The sequence below is a fragment of the Amblyraja radiata genome, chromosome 19 (genome assembly GCF_010909765.2).
Source record: "Amblyraja radiata isolate CabotCenter1 chromosome 19, sAmbRad1.1.pri, whole genome shotgun sequence".
In the NCBI taxonomy this organism is placed as follows: domain Eukaryota; kingdom Metazoa; phylum Chordata; class Chondrichthyes; order Rajiformes; family Rajidae; genus Amblyraja; species Amblyraja radiata.
Genome location: NC_045974.1, coordinates 18982688 through 18996594, shown reverse-complemented (window position 1 = coordinate 18996594; position 13907 = coordinate 18982688). Strand labels below are relative to the sequence as shown.

General features: G+C 42.1%; 1 protein-coding gene across 1 annotated transcript in view; it reads right to left on the bottom strand.

The window, feature by feature from the left end:
- Window positions 1-252: 252 nt before the first annotated feature.
- The window catches only part of htatsf1 (HIV-1 Tat specific factor 1), a 28421-nt gene continuing 14766 nt past the window's right edge, over window positions 253-13907 (bottom strand). Inside the window, exons 5-9 of the mRNA XM_033037842.1 lie at window positions 13487-13650; window positions 12401-12500; window positions 8232-8321; window positions 7981-8118; window positions 253-2764 (exon numbers count right to left, since the gene is read on the bottom strand). Of these exons, the coding sequence (XP_032893733.1) occupies window positions 2384-2764; window positions 7981-8118; window positions 8232-8321; window positions 12401-12500; window positions 13487-13650 (873 nt within the window). The 3' untranslated portion in view covers window positions 253-2383. The remainder of the gene's footprint in view (window positions 2765-7980; window positions 8119-8231; window positions 8322-12400; window positions 12501-13486; window positions 13651-13907) is intronic.

The following is a 13907-nucleotide window of genomic DNA, read 5'->3' as shown; positions in this document are numbered from 1 at the left end:
TGGGGAGACTTTAGTTCAGCTCAATTCACAAGTTTAAAGATTAAGCAGAATATTGAAAAAAATTACCTAGTTTTGCAGTTAAGATCTGTGGAAAGTAGTCGTCCCCAGATTAAACTAATATGTCTAATTTTCAGCAAGGAAGACATGGAGGCTTATTTGGCAGGGGAGTGAAGGGAGATAAATTGTGAGTGGATTACAGGACCATTTCAGTTGAGCAGCTAGCTGTCAACAGAACAGACAGATACAGGTAAGAGTTTTCTAATTGGACAATTTATAACAATCACAGCCTATTGTTTATTTTATGGGAAAATAATCACCTTACATTTCAGTATAAGCAATAAACTACAGAATATTAAAGCAAAAAGAATTAGCTTGCAGAATTGCTGCCAATACTAAATTAGATCAAACCAAGGGGTACACTGCAAACACTCTGCAAGAACACAGTGGCACAGCAGTAGAGTTGCCAGTAACCCGGGTTCCATCCCGACTACGTGTGCTAGCTACACGGAGTTCATACGTTCTCCATCTGACCATGTGGGTTTTCTCCGAGATCTTCAGTTTCCTCCCACACTCCGAAGACGTACAGGTTTGCAGGTTAATTGGCTTGGTATTTCAAAATCCGCGGAGAAATCGCTGGTCAGTGCGTATCAGTGGTGGGGGCCAAAGGGCCTATTTTCACGCTGTATCTCTCAACTAAACATGGTGGAAGTGATAGTGATGCAATCTTTCCAAAATTTGTGATGTCAAAAGTCCACCTTAAAATGCACTGAAAGTGCACCTGAATGTTTAATGATTATGTTTTCACTTCGCAAATCCCAAAAGATCACCAAAAATTATGAGATTTGGCATTAACTTCCAATATTTTATTTCTAAAAGGATTTATCCATTCCTCACAATAACATTCTAGTTTGCCTTTCGTATCAAAACGTTTCAAAATTCTTCACATAATAACATTTTGGAAGCTCTGACCGTGAACAAATTTAAAGAGGCGGGTTGGAAATAGGCACAGTAAAAATGCTACCAGCATCATCTCAAATACAATTAAAAAATAAAAACACTATAGTCCCCAATGGCACATCACGAAAGCCTGATGCAGAATGAGTAGTTTGTAAAGACCACTTTGAATTAAATCAAAAGCAAACAAAAACACACTGCAAAATGTGACATGGAGTGAAAATATAAAGTAAGAATAAAGACATTATGGACATAACCAACACTTACAAAATTCACAGGAGCTGCGGGAAACAATCCAAAAATATGTAATCACTCAAACAACAGGAATACTGGACGAATTTAGCTGCATGGACCAGTGATATTTTTTTCCATTCAAATCCATTTTGTTTATGAGAATGTTGACAAAATGTATTAGAACAAGGTTTGTTTAAGAAGGAACTGCAGATGCTGGTCTACCTTAGAACAAGGCTTGATACTATTGATTTATTTCAACGTATCTTTCAGGTGGTCAAAATATAGTTTAGTTTAGTTTAGAGATACAGCGCGGAAACAGGCCCTTCGGCCAACCGAGTCCGTGCTGACCAGTGATCGCTGTACACTAGCACTATCCAACAAACCAGGGACAATTTACAATTATAATAGCCAATTAACCTACAAACCTTTATGTCTTCAGAGTGTGGGACGAAACCGGAGCACCCGGAGAAAATCCACATGGTCATGGGGAGAACGTACAAACTCTGTACAGACAGCACCCATAGTCAGGACCAAACCGAGGTCTCTGGCACTGTAAGGTGGCAAATCTACCATTGTGCCACCTTCTTCTCTCTAATGTCAGGAGTTCCCAAGGAAGTCACCAAAAACCTGGATCTTAATAATATTACAACACACATACACTGTATTAATGTGCATTGAGCTGTATTCAAATCAAAAACTGGACAAGATGTCCAGTATCATTTTTCAGATGCTCTGATACTAGATCACAGCAATGAACCACCAAAGGAGAAATCAATTGTTATTAGAATTGATTCTGCTTACCTAGTTTGTTTTAAAATGCCTGTTGAAAGAAAACGTGCCTTTAAAACATGGAAGTTCACTTTAAATTAATTTATATTTAAGACCCAAAGTAGAAACAATGGTCTTTACCTCTTTTATTAAGCAGTCCTATTTTCTATTCCAACCCCTATCCCAATTTTTTTTAAACCAGTCCGAGTTGTTCGTGTGTTCTTTGTCTTGCTCTATCTCAGAAGATTTTGTGGTAGGATGTATATTTTTTCTTCTACGAGACATCACAGCCGGGTGAAGCAGGCTGGATGGACTGGATGTCTTTAATGGTCCATTATTCTAGGTTTGCAGCAATGGGACCTCATCTTTCATAATCTGCCAGGTAAAAATGATTTAAAGCAGCTATTAAACAAAGTCCTTTAAGCATTCATGCCTCCTCTTCTGCATCATCACTCCCATCAATACTACTATCTGTTGATAAATCTTCCTCATTACAATTTTCATCTGCCTCTTCCACTGCGGCTGCAGAATCAACCACTCCCTGCTGTTTACCGTTCTCTGAAGGTGCCACACAATCTACTAATGGAGCCACAGAGTCCTGCGAAGGTGCTGAGCTGTCTACTGATGGTTCTCCAACATCTGCTGAAGTTTGTGTTCCATCTTCTGGGGCAGCAGACAATCCTACAGGTGCCTGGTTGCTTGCCTGTGCTGCCTTCTGGTCATCCGATTTAACCTTGGATGGGTCATCATCCAAAAATGACCCCCAGGTTTTTAATCGATACTCTCTTTCCTTTACAGTCTCGTCAACCTAGAAATTACAATAATGTCTTAGAAACTGTTCAGCAAAATACAAAGATACATTATAAGTACATTATGGGAAAGAGGATAAATCTATAGAGAGAATAGGCCCCATCCCACACCAAAGTTGTCATCTACAGTGCCCTCCATAATGTTTGGGACAAAGACCCATCATTTATTTATTTGCCTCTGTACTCCACAATTTGAGATTTGTAATAGAAAAAAAAAATCATGTGGTCCAAGTGCACATTGTCAGATTTTAATAAAGGCCATTTTTATACATTTTGGTTTCACCATGTAGAAATTACAGCAGTGTTTAAACATAGCCCCCCCATTTCGGGGCACCATAATGTTTGGGACACAGCAATGTCATGTAAATTAAAGTAGTCATGTTTAGTATGTTGTTGCATATCCTTTGCATGTAATGACTGCTTGAAGTCTGCGATTCATGGACATCACCAGTTGCTGGGTGTCTTCTCTGGTGATGCTATGCCAGGCTTGTATTGCAGCCATCTTTAGCTTATGCTTGTTTTGGGGGCTAGTCCCCTTCAGTTTTCTCTTCAGCATATAAAAGGCATGCTCAATTGGGTTCAGATCGGGTGATTGACTCGGCCACTCAAGAATTTACCATTTTTTGAAAAACTCCTTTGTTGCTTTAGCAGTATGTTTGGGATAATTGTCTTGCTGGCCAATGAGTTTTGAGGCATTTGTTTGAACTTGGGCAGATAGGATGTGTCTATACTCATCAGAATTCATTATGCTATTACCATCAGCAGTTGTATCATCAATGAAGATATGTATAAACACGGCTGTAATTTCTACATGGTGAAACCAAATGTATAAAAATGGCCTTTAATAAAATCTGACAATGTGCACTTTAACTACATGGTTTTTTTTCCCCCCAATTACAAATCTCAAGGTGGAGTACAGAGACAAATAAATAAATGATTCGGTCTTTGCCCCAAACGTTATGGAGGACACTGTATGTGAGGAGTCGCAGGAGATGAGCAAGGTCATCTGAGTATTTCTCCTGGTTTTATAGTGGTGAATGACATGATAACTTAGGACAGGAAATGGAGATGTATTGATGATCCACACATAGACTGGGAAACACATTCGGTAAATGGGCTGGATGGTTTGGAGTTTGTAAAATGTGTACAGGATAGTTTTTTGCAGCAATACATAGAGGTACCCTACTAGAGGAGGGGCAGTGTTGGACCTCCTGTTCGGAAATGAGACGGGACAGGTGGCGGAGGTATGCGTTGGGGAGCACTTCGGGTCCAGTGATCACAATACCATTAGTTTCAATATAATTATGGAGAGGGTCAGAACTGGACCTAGGGTTGAGATTTTTGATTGGAGAAAGGCTAACTTTGATGAGATGCGAAATGATTTAAAAGGAGTGAACTGGGACATTTTGTTTTATGGGAAGGATGTAGAAGAGAAATGGAGGACATTTAAAGGGGAAATTTTAAGAGTACAGAATCTTTATGTTCCTGTTCGGTTGAAAGGAAACAGTAAAAATTGGAAAGAGCCCTGGTTTTCAAGGGAAATTGGACATCTTGTTCGGAAAAAGAGGGAGATCTACAATAATTATAGGCAGCATGAAGTAAATGAGGTGCTTGAGGAGTATAAGGAATGTAAAAAGAATCTTAGAAAGAAATTAGAAAAGCTAAAAGAAGACATGAGGTTGCTTTGGCAAGTAAGGTGAAAGTAAATCCAAAGGGTTTCTACAGCTATATTAATAGCAAAAGGATAACGAGGGATAAAATTGGTCCATTGAGAGACAGAGTGGACAGCTATCTGCAGAGCCAAAAGAGATGGGGGAGATATTGAACAATTTCTTTTCTTCGGTATTCACCAAGGAGAAGTATATTGAATTATGTGAGGTAAGGGAAACTAGTAGAGTAGCTATGGATACTATGAGTTTCAAAGTAAAAGAAGTACTGACACTTTTGAAAAATATAAAAGTGGATAAGTCTCCAGGTCCTGACAGGATATTCCCTAGGACATTGAGGGAAGTTAGTGTAGAAATAGCCGGGGCTATAACAGAAATATTTCAAATGTCATTAGAAACGGGAATAGTCCCCGAGGATTGGCGTACTGCGCATGTTGTTCCATTGTTTAAAAAGGGTTCTAAGAGTAAACCTAGCAATTATAGGCCTGTTAGTTTGACTTCAGTGGTGGGCAAATTAATGGAAAAGATACTTAGAGATAATATATATAAGCATAAGGATAAACAGGGTCTGATTAGGAACAGTCAGCATGGATTTGTGCCTGGAAGGTCATGTTTGACTAACTTCTTGAATTTTTTGAAGAGGTTACTAGGGAAATTGACGAGGGTAAAGCAGTGGATGTTGTCTATATGGACTTTTGTAAGGCCTTTGACAAGGTTCCTCATGGAAGGTTGGTTAAGAAGGTTCAACTGTTGGGTATAAATGCAGGAGTAGCAAGATGGATTCAACAGTGGCTGAATGGGAGAAGCCAGAGGGTAATGGTGGATGGTTGTTTGTCGGGTTGGAGGCAGGTGACTAGTGGGGTGCCTCAGGGATCGGTGTTGGGTCCTTTGTTGTTTGTCATGTACATCAATGATCTGGATGAAGGTGTGGTAAATTGGATTAGTAAGTATGCAGATGATACCAAGATAGGGGGTGTTGTGGATAATGAAGAGGATTTCCAAAGTCTACAGAGTGATTTAGGCCATTTGGAAGAATGGGCTGAAAGATGGCAGATGGAGTTTAATGCTGATAAATGTGAGGTGCTACACCTTGGCAGGACAAATCATAATAGGACGTACATGGTAAATGGTAGGGAATTGAAGAATACAGTTGAACAGAGGGATCTGGGAATAACCGTGCATAGTTCCTTGAAGGTGGAATCTCATATAGATAGGGTGGTAAAGAAAGCTTTTGGTATGCTAGCCTTTATAAATCAGAGCACTGAATTACATCCCAGAAGCTGGGATGTAATGTTAAAATTGTACAAGGCATTGGTGAGACCAAATCTGGAGTATGGTGTACAATTTTGGTTGCCCAATTATAGGAAGGATGTCAACAAAATAGAGAGAGTACAGAGGAGATTTACTAGAATGTTGCCTGGGTTTCAACAACTAAGTTACAGAGAAAGGTTGAATAAGTTAGGTCTTTATTCTCTGGAGCGCAGAAGGTTAAGGGGGGACTTGATAGAGGTCTTTAAAATGATGAGAGGGATAGACAGAGTTGATGTGGATCACCTTTTCCCTTTGAGAAAAGGGAAGATTCAAACAAGAGGACATGACTTCAGAATTAAGGGACAGAAGTTTAGGGGTAACATGAGGGGGAACTTCTTTACTCAGAGAGTGGTAGCGGTGTGGAATGAGCTTACAGTGGAAGTGGTGGAGGCAGGTTCGTTGGTATCATTTAAAAATAAATTGGATAGGCATATGGATGAGAAGGGAATGGAGGGTTATGGTATGAGTGCAGGCAGGTGGGACTAAGGGAAAAAAGTTGTTCGGCACGGACTTGTAGGGCCGAGATGGCCTGTTTCCGTGCTGTAATTGTTATATGGTTATATGGAGGACAGTCCGTATTACGGTCAAGGAGGTGCTGGTCATATTGAGGCATATGAAGATAGATCAAACTCCCGGGACAGAACAGATATATCGGAGGACCTTATGGGTAGCTAGAGAGGAAATGCAGGAGCCCTGACTGTGATACACAAATCATTGTTATATACAGGTGAGTTTTAGTTTGTTTTTTAGTTTTAGATTTAGAGATATAGTGCAGAAATAGACCCTTCGGCCCTCGAAGTCCACACCAACTAGCAATCCCTGCACATTAACACTATTCTACACACACTTGGGATAATTAAAAATGTTTTATGCCAAGCCAATCTCTGGAGTGTGGGAGGAAACCGAAGATGTCGGAGAAAGCCCACGGGGTCATGGGGAGCATGTACAAACTCCGCATAGACAGCACCCGTAGTAAGGATCGAACCCGGATCTCTGGCGCTGTAAGGCTGTAACTCTACCACTTCGCCACCGTGCTGCCTTTGAGTTGTTGGAGGACTGGAGGGTGGCTAACGTTGTGCCTCTATTTGAGAAGAGCTGCCAGGAAAAGACTGGGAAGTATGGGCCAGTTACTGGAGAGAATTCTGTGATAATAGATATGAATGTATTTAGATGGACAGAAGCTGAATCAACACGGTTTTATACATGGGAGATCGTGTTTCTGAATTTGATTTTTGAAGTAGTAACCAAGAAGGATGACATAGGCAAGGCCATAGACGTCATCAGCAAGGCCTTTGATAAGGTTCTACACTGTAGGCTGTCCTGGAAGATTTGATTGCATGGCATCCGGGGTTGTCATTAGGCTGGAAAGAGTGCAGAGGTTTACGAGGATGTCTAGTGTAGAGATACAGCATGTCAACGGGCTCGTCGGCCCACCGAGTCTGCACTGACCATCGACAACCTGCTCAGACTAGTTCTGTTATCGCACTTTCTCATTCACTCCCCACACACTAGGGGCAATTTAGAAGCCAATTAACCTGCACACCTGCATGTCTTTGGGATGTGGGAGGAAAGCAGATTACCCGGAGGAAGCTCCCTGGGAGACTGTGCAAACTTCACACTGACTTCACCCAAGATCAGGATTGAACCAGGGTCTATAGTGCTGTGAGGCAGCAGATATACCAGCTGTAGTAGCGCATTATTACTTTTCTGATTGGAGGCATGTGGGTAGTGGTGGGCCGCAGGGCTTGTTGGTGCTAGTTCCACTACTGTTTGTTATATACATTCATGATTTAGATAACGTAGTTAATATTGTAGTAAATTTGTGGATGACACCAACATTTGTGGTACAGTAGACTACGGGGAAGGATATCTAAGATTACAACAGGACCTAGATCATTTGAGAAGGTGAGCCAGGGGATGGCAAATGACAAGTGTGCGGTGTTGCACTTTGATATGATAAACCAGGGCAGGACTTACACAGTAAATGGTAGAGGCCTGGAGAATGTTGCAGAACAAGTTTTGGAAATACAGGTGGGTGGTTCCCCAAAAGTGGCGAGTCAGGTACTAGTGTGGTGAAGAATGAGAAAGTGCACTGAGGTGCTTGGCATTGATTGAAACAACTGGCTGGAGCGGAAGCTTGAAGCAACCCCCCCCCCCACCCATTCTTTATGTATTGTTCTACATGAATGACTGAATACATGTGCCAAAGCCATTCTAACTCGCTCTTCCTTTTGTACCTGATAATCCACGACACCATCCCACGTTTCAGCAATTATCTGGCGCCCACCAAACCATCTTCCATTAAGAACAAGCTTACACTGATCAGCTTCTTCTGGTTCTTTAAATGCCACCGAGGCCACTCCATCGGGGTGTCTCTGGAAGTTCCAGCAGATTCAGAATTAAAACATTTCTGCATTTCCTTTAAATAAATCTCACAAACAATTCATGAAATACAGAACAGATGAGACCTTTTGAAGAAAATACTCACATCAAACAAAAGTACTTTCTTGACTTGACCAAACTTTTCACATTCCACTCTAAGGTCTTCTTGGATCTCAGTTATAATCATGGGATCAGCCTGAAAGTTTAAATATGAAATATACATTTTATTTTATGCCAGTCATAGAGTGCCATTGCGTGGAATCGGAGAGAGGGGGAGAGAGGGAGGGAGGGAGGGAGGGGGGGAGGGAGAGGGGGAGGGGGAGGGGGAGGGGGAGAGAGGGAGGGAGGTTTTACTGCTGGGCACTTCAGCCTATCTCTGTGCAATCAATATTATAACAAGCAGAGAATCAGTGACAAATCTCTAACAACAGCTACATGTTTCTCCAAGTTTATTCCTGTTCTGCACATTTTCTGGCTTGGCAAATGGCGCTCAAGGGTGCAAATTTGGGATGGTAGAATTCTCTGTTAAGTGGGTATGTGTCGATCTCAACCTGGAGATTAGTTTATTTTTTATAACTTATCTTCAAAATCTTTCAAGAAACATTTAGCAAGAACTGTCAGTAAGTGGCCATTAATAGTCAATTAGCTAGAAAGGATTGGGTAAAGACAATAAGCACTGCGAGCAAAATGTTCCGCTGGCACGTAACAGGTTCAGATTGAAAAGCCATGTAAAAATCAAACAGATTATCTGCTATGCAACGCTGTCATAATTATAGGGCACTGTAAATTAATACTAAAGCCCAGCTAGTAAAAGTGGCTTTTCAGTGAAGGAATAGAATGTGCTACTTACTACTCCAAAGTTTGCCATAGTTTGTATTCACACAGTACTTAAATTTGTCAATGTTTTAATATTTGGAGTATTGTGTGCAGTTCTGGTCAACCCATTACTGGAAGGATGTAGAGGAGAGGGTGCGGAGGAAGTTTACCAAAATGCGTCCTGGATTAGGGGATATTAACTACAAGGAGGTTGGGCAAACTTGGATTGTTTTCTCTCAAATGCTTGAGTTTGAGGTGAGATCTGATTATAAAAATTGAGGCAGACAGGATAGACAGTCAGAACCATTTCAGCTAGATTGTGGTATTAAATCCAATTCTGGACACAATTTTAAAAAGGATTTGAAGGTGTGAACCTAAAAAATGTCCCATGTATGAGGGATTATATTTAAGTGGGTAGACTTGAAAACTATATTGTTCTCTTTGAGACAGAATTGGCTGAAGGGAAAGATGTATAGATCTTCAGAAATCGGTTGATGAAGTGGATAATGAAAAATTGCACCCTTAGGGTCAAGACCTAGTGGATTTAAAGTTACCTGCATTTAAACCATGAAGTTATTGCTTAGTTATTTCTTGGAATTCACTACTTTAAAATATAGCAGTTGAACATTGAATCAGTTTGCAAAAACAAATTTAGGTAAGCAGAGTCAGTATATGGCATCGAACCAGTTCATTCGGCCCAGCTTGGCCATACCGACTAAGTTGCCTAACTGAGTTAGTCACACACATATCCAACCAAACAGTTCCATTCATGTACCAGTGCAAGTGACTTTCTAATATCACAATCGTGCCCGACTCTATCACTTCTGGCAGCTTATTCCATGTATTCCCCATCCTTTGTGTGAAGAGTTGCCCCTCAGATTCCTCTCAAATCTTCCCCCTCTTACCTTAAACCTGTGCCCCCTAGTTTCTAGACATCACCTACCCTGGCGTAAAAACTATGACAATTCACTTCATCTTATATACCTCTATCAGATCAGCCCTCGGCTTTCTGTGCTTCAAGGAAATAAAACTACCCCATCCTAGCCTCTCGTCATCTCAAACCCTCCAGACCTGATAATACCCTTATGAATAGTTTCTTGCATCCTTCCTAATGGCATGGCGAGCAGAACTGTACACAGTACTCCAGGAAAGAAAAATGGAGGTAAATTGGAAGAGCCACAGAGCAAGCAAGGGTTTCTGTACTGCAATGATTCTAGTTTGATTAACTTTGCATCAGTATTTACAGCAAGAGACAACTCTGCAGGATATTCCAAGAAATAAAGATCCTATCTGGAACAGGACTTGCCAAAATTCAAGCAAGTGAGATAATGACAATAGTAATACTAATGAGGAACAAACCAATTACAAAATTACTTTTGGAGTTTTAAAAGGAGAAAAACCATTGCTAGAATCTTTAAAAGATCAACTTTTTTTTAAGACCCTTCTGACTATTGATTCTACAATTATGGTTGTAGAAATTTGAAACGTTTTAATGAACAGACAAGAGTCTTTTTGGTGATAACTCATTCTACCAGTCAAAGATCGAGTGGAAGATCAATTCTACATCTGATTTGAAATCTCTTAAAAGCAGCTGCAAAAACAAATGTCATGATTCTTAAGTGCTATCACCCGTTTCACAGATGTTAAATCATAAGGGACTTACTACATGCAAATTATTCAAAGTATTCAAAGGTTTCAAAGGTTTTTATTAGTCACATTCACATTATTCAAAGTATTCAAAGGTTTCAAAGGTTTTTATTAGTCACATTCACATACTGTGTAATGAAGTGAAATGCTTTTTACCATTTTGCAGTACACAAAAGAATACAGACATAACACCAATGAGAGTCTTAAACACAAAGAACATCCCCCCACAATGGCTCCCACCATGAGTGAAGGCACAAAGTCCAGTCCCCAACCCCAGTTCACCCATAGTCGGGCCTATTGAGGCCTCCACAGTTGCCTCTACGGAGGCCCAATGTCCCTGGCCGTTCTCGCCGGGTGGTGGTGCTCCGGTGTCGGGAGAGTCCTCACAGCGGCATGGGAACCCTGGAACGGCCGCCTCCGTACTGGAGGCCGCGGCTTCCGAAGCCGACAATGCCGTGCCGGATGGAGCTCCACAACTGGCGATCTCGTCGCGAGATCCCAGGCTCCCGGTGTAAAGTTCGGCGCCGCTGCCCGCAGCTGGCCGCTCCACAGTCCCGCAGCTCCGCAGCTCCGCGATGTTGTTCCCGGCGGTCTCAGCTCACCGGAGCTCCAGCGCGGGGACCCAGGCAAGGCATCGCCCGCTCCACGATAGCGCTCCAGCGCTGTGCCGCCGCCGAAGCCAAGGTTCTGGCGGTCCGCGACAGGAAACGCCGCTCCAGGCCCGCTGGTAGGCCGCGAGGACGGGTCGAGGCTGCAGCCCGGAGAAAAGCTGCCTCTCCGACCAGGTAGGGATCCTGAAAGGCAGTTTCCCCCTTTCCCACCCCCCACCCCCCACACAAAAAAGTCTAGACCTCCAAACAAAACACTTTAACTAACTAAAAATAAAAATAAAACAGTGAAAAGACAGACAACTGCTGGCAGGGCAGCCGCGCACAGGACAGCGCCCCCTATATATAGTTGTATGCAGTTGTCTTCTCTGGTAATGCAATCTTAAAAATAATTAGATCATAATGTGATCCTATTTTGTTCTGACCACAAGTAGCATTTGAACCATTCAAAAGCAATATCTATATACTATTAAAAACTCTGTGCCTGCCGCCTGCCGTCTGGCTGGCTGCCTTTCTGCCTTTTGATTCGTTCCCAATACTCGCAGATGTCCAATCGGAATGGCCGATGCTCGCAGATGTCCAATCGGAATGGCCGATGCTCGCAGATGTCCATCTCCGGCTGCATTTCTTCCTTTGATTCATTGCCATGCCGAATCCAGACGCTCAATCTCCGACATCATTTCCATTTCGCTAGAGATTTCGCTTTTCTTTCTAAGTATCCGCTCCTCATTACATTTCGTCGTCTTTAAGTACACGTTTTTAATCAAATCCTTCTCCCCCCCCCCACTCACTCATGTTGTCGCCTCCTGCTGGCCAGCGACCATAAAGGCTGCTGGCGCCCGCATCTCAACCTCAAGAGACGCCATTTAAAAACGGCCTTTCGGGAACGGCTTTACTTCGACGACCACGTCTCCCGTGGGGGCTACGGGTAGGGAACGGCTGCGTTGGGGGATTATACTTTTAAAACTCTGTGTGTGGGGGTGCTTGGTGTGTGTGATGCCGCCCCGCCCCCCCCCCCCCCGCAATCGCACTTTGGGGAAACGGACCCGACTTCGACGACCACGTCGAACCGTGGGGGCTACAGGTAGGGAACGGCTGCGTTGGGGGAGCAGACGCAGACTAGACCAACGGGTCTGCCATTGGTCTAGTAGTAAGTAAAAATAGAAAAGGGACAAAAAGTAGGCCATTTATGCTTCAAACCCACCTCAAAATCTGTTGGATGAAACATGTTCCAAAGAATAATAACTCTTTCATGCCTTAATCGTGATTGGCCAGCTTTCTTCTCTGGTCTCCAATCCAGCTGCCTTTGAAAAAGAATTATAACAATAAGGATTTGATTCGTGAACAGAAACTTTTACAAGCAAGTAGAGCTCTATATCCATTGATAATCGATTTAAATGAAGTCTAGTTGAGACAATGAATGAGCAACATCTACAAGTTAATCTCCTGTGATTCTGCTCACTGCAAACTGGGGGGTGATGCTTTCTAATAACAAGAACATTTTAATTACTTTATTATTTTGCTGTTGGAGGTGTTATTAATCTTCAGATCTTAAGAAGTGAAAATCTGAAATAAAACAAAAAATGATGTAAACACTCAGCATCTGTGGAAAGAGAAACGGTTAAATTATAGTTTCGAGATACAGCGCGGAAACAGGCCCTTCGGCACATCAAGTCTTTGCCGACCAGCGGTCCTCGCACACCAACACTATCCTACACACACTGGGGACAAATTACATTTATACCAAGCCAATTAACCTACAAACCTGTATGTCTTTGGAGTGTGGGAGGAAACTGAAGATCTCGGTGACAACGTACAAACTCCGTACAGGCAGCACCCGTAGTCAGGATCAAACCCGGGTCTCTGGTGCTGTAAGGCAGCAATTCTATCGCTGCGCCACCGTGCCGCCCTTAAGGTTAATGTTTAACGTCTAAAAGTCACTTCAACCTGAAATTTTAACTCTTTCCAGAGATGTCGTCAGATCTGCTAAGTGCTCACATAATTTTCTGTCACTTGGTGAATTCAGTCAGATATCAAATGCAATAACTTCCCTGTAGCTTGGCAGCTTGCAATTCCAGCTCATCTTCAAATTCACAAGAATTATGGAGGAATATCTATTTTGAATTAATCCAAGTCCGTTATTAAATGTACATTAAGCCAATGTTCCACTTGATCATAAAATAATGGGTGTTGGTGTTTTCTTTGAAGCAAAACAGAGGCTTATAACATTGCGCATCCTAGATGGCTACTGTGGTTTTCTACGTATAATTCAAGATTCAACAGTACTTACTTCTTTTGCATGAGCAATTTCTTCTTATAATCTCTGCTTTTCTTCTTCTTTTTGCGGGCATCAAATTCTCCTTTCATTTCAAACCTGGCAATTTCAACATGAATCTTGTATCCCCTCATCTCAGTTTCATCCAAAAATTTGAGTGCAAGATCTATAGATTCTTTCTGGAACACAAACAGAAAAATACTTTTATAAAGAAAAGGGAGAACACAAGATATAAAACAAAATAGGAGAAGTCATGTTTGGTCCATGGCTGATCTATGCTGGCCTTCTCTTCTGTGCCAGTTCCCCATAACCCTTAATTCCTCAATCCTTTTACGCACCTCAGTTTTAAATCACTTGGACAGTCCATGTTACAGAAGAGGAGGGGTTAGAGGTCTTAAAATGCATAACAAAATCCCCAGGACTGGAGCAAGTGGGA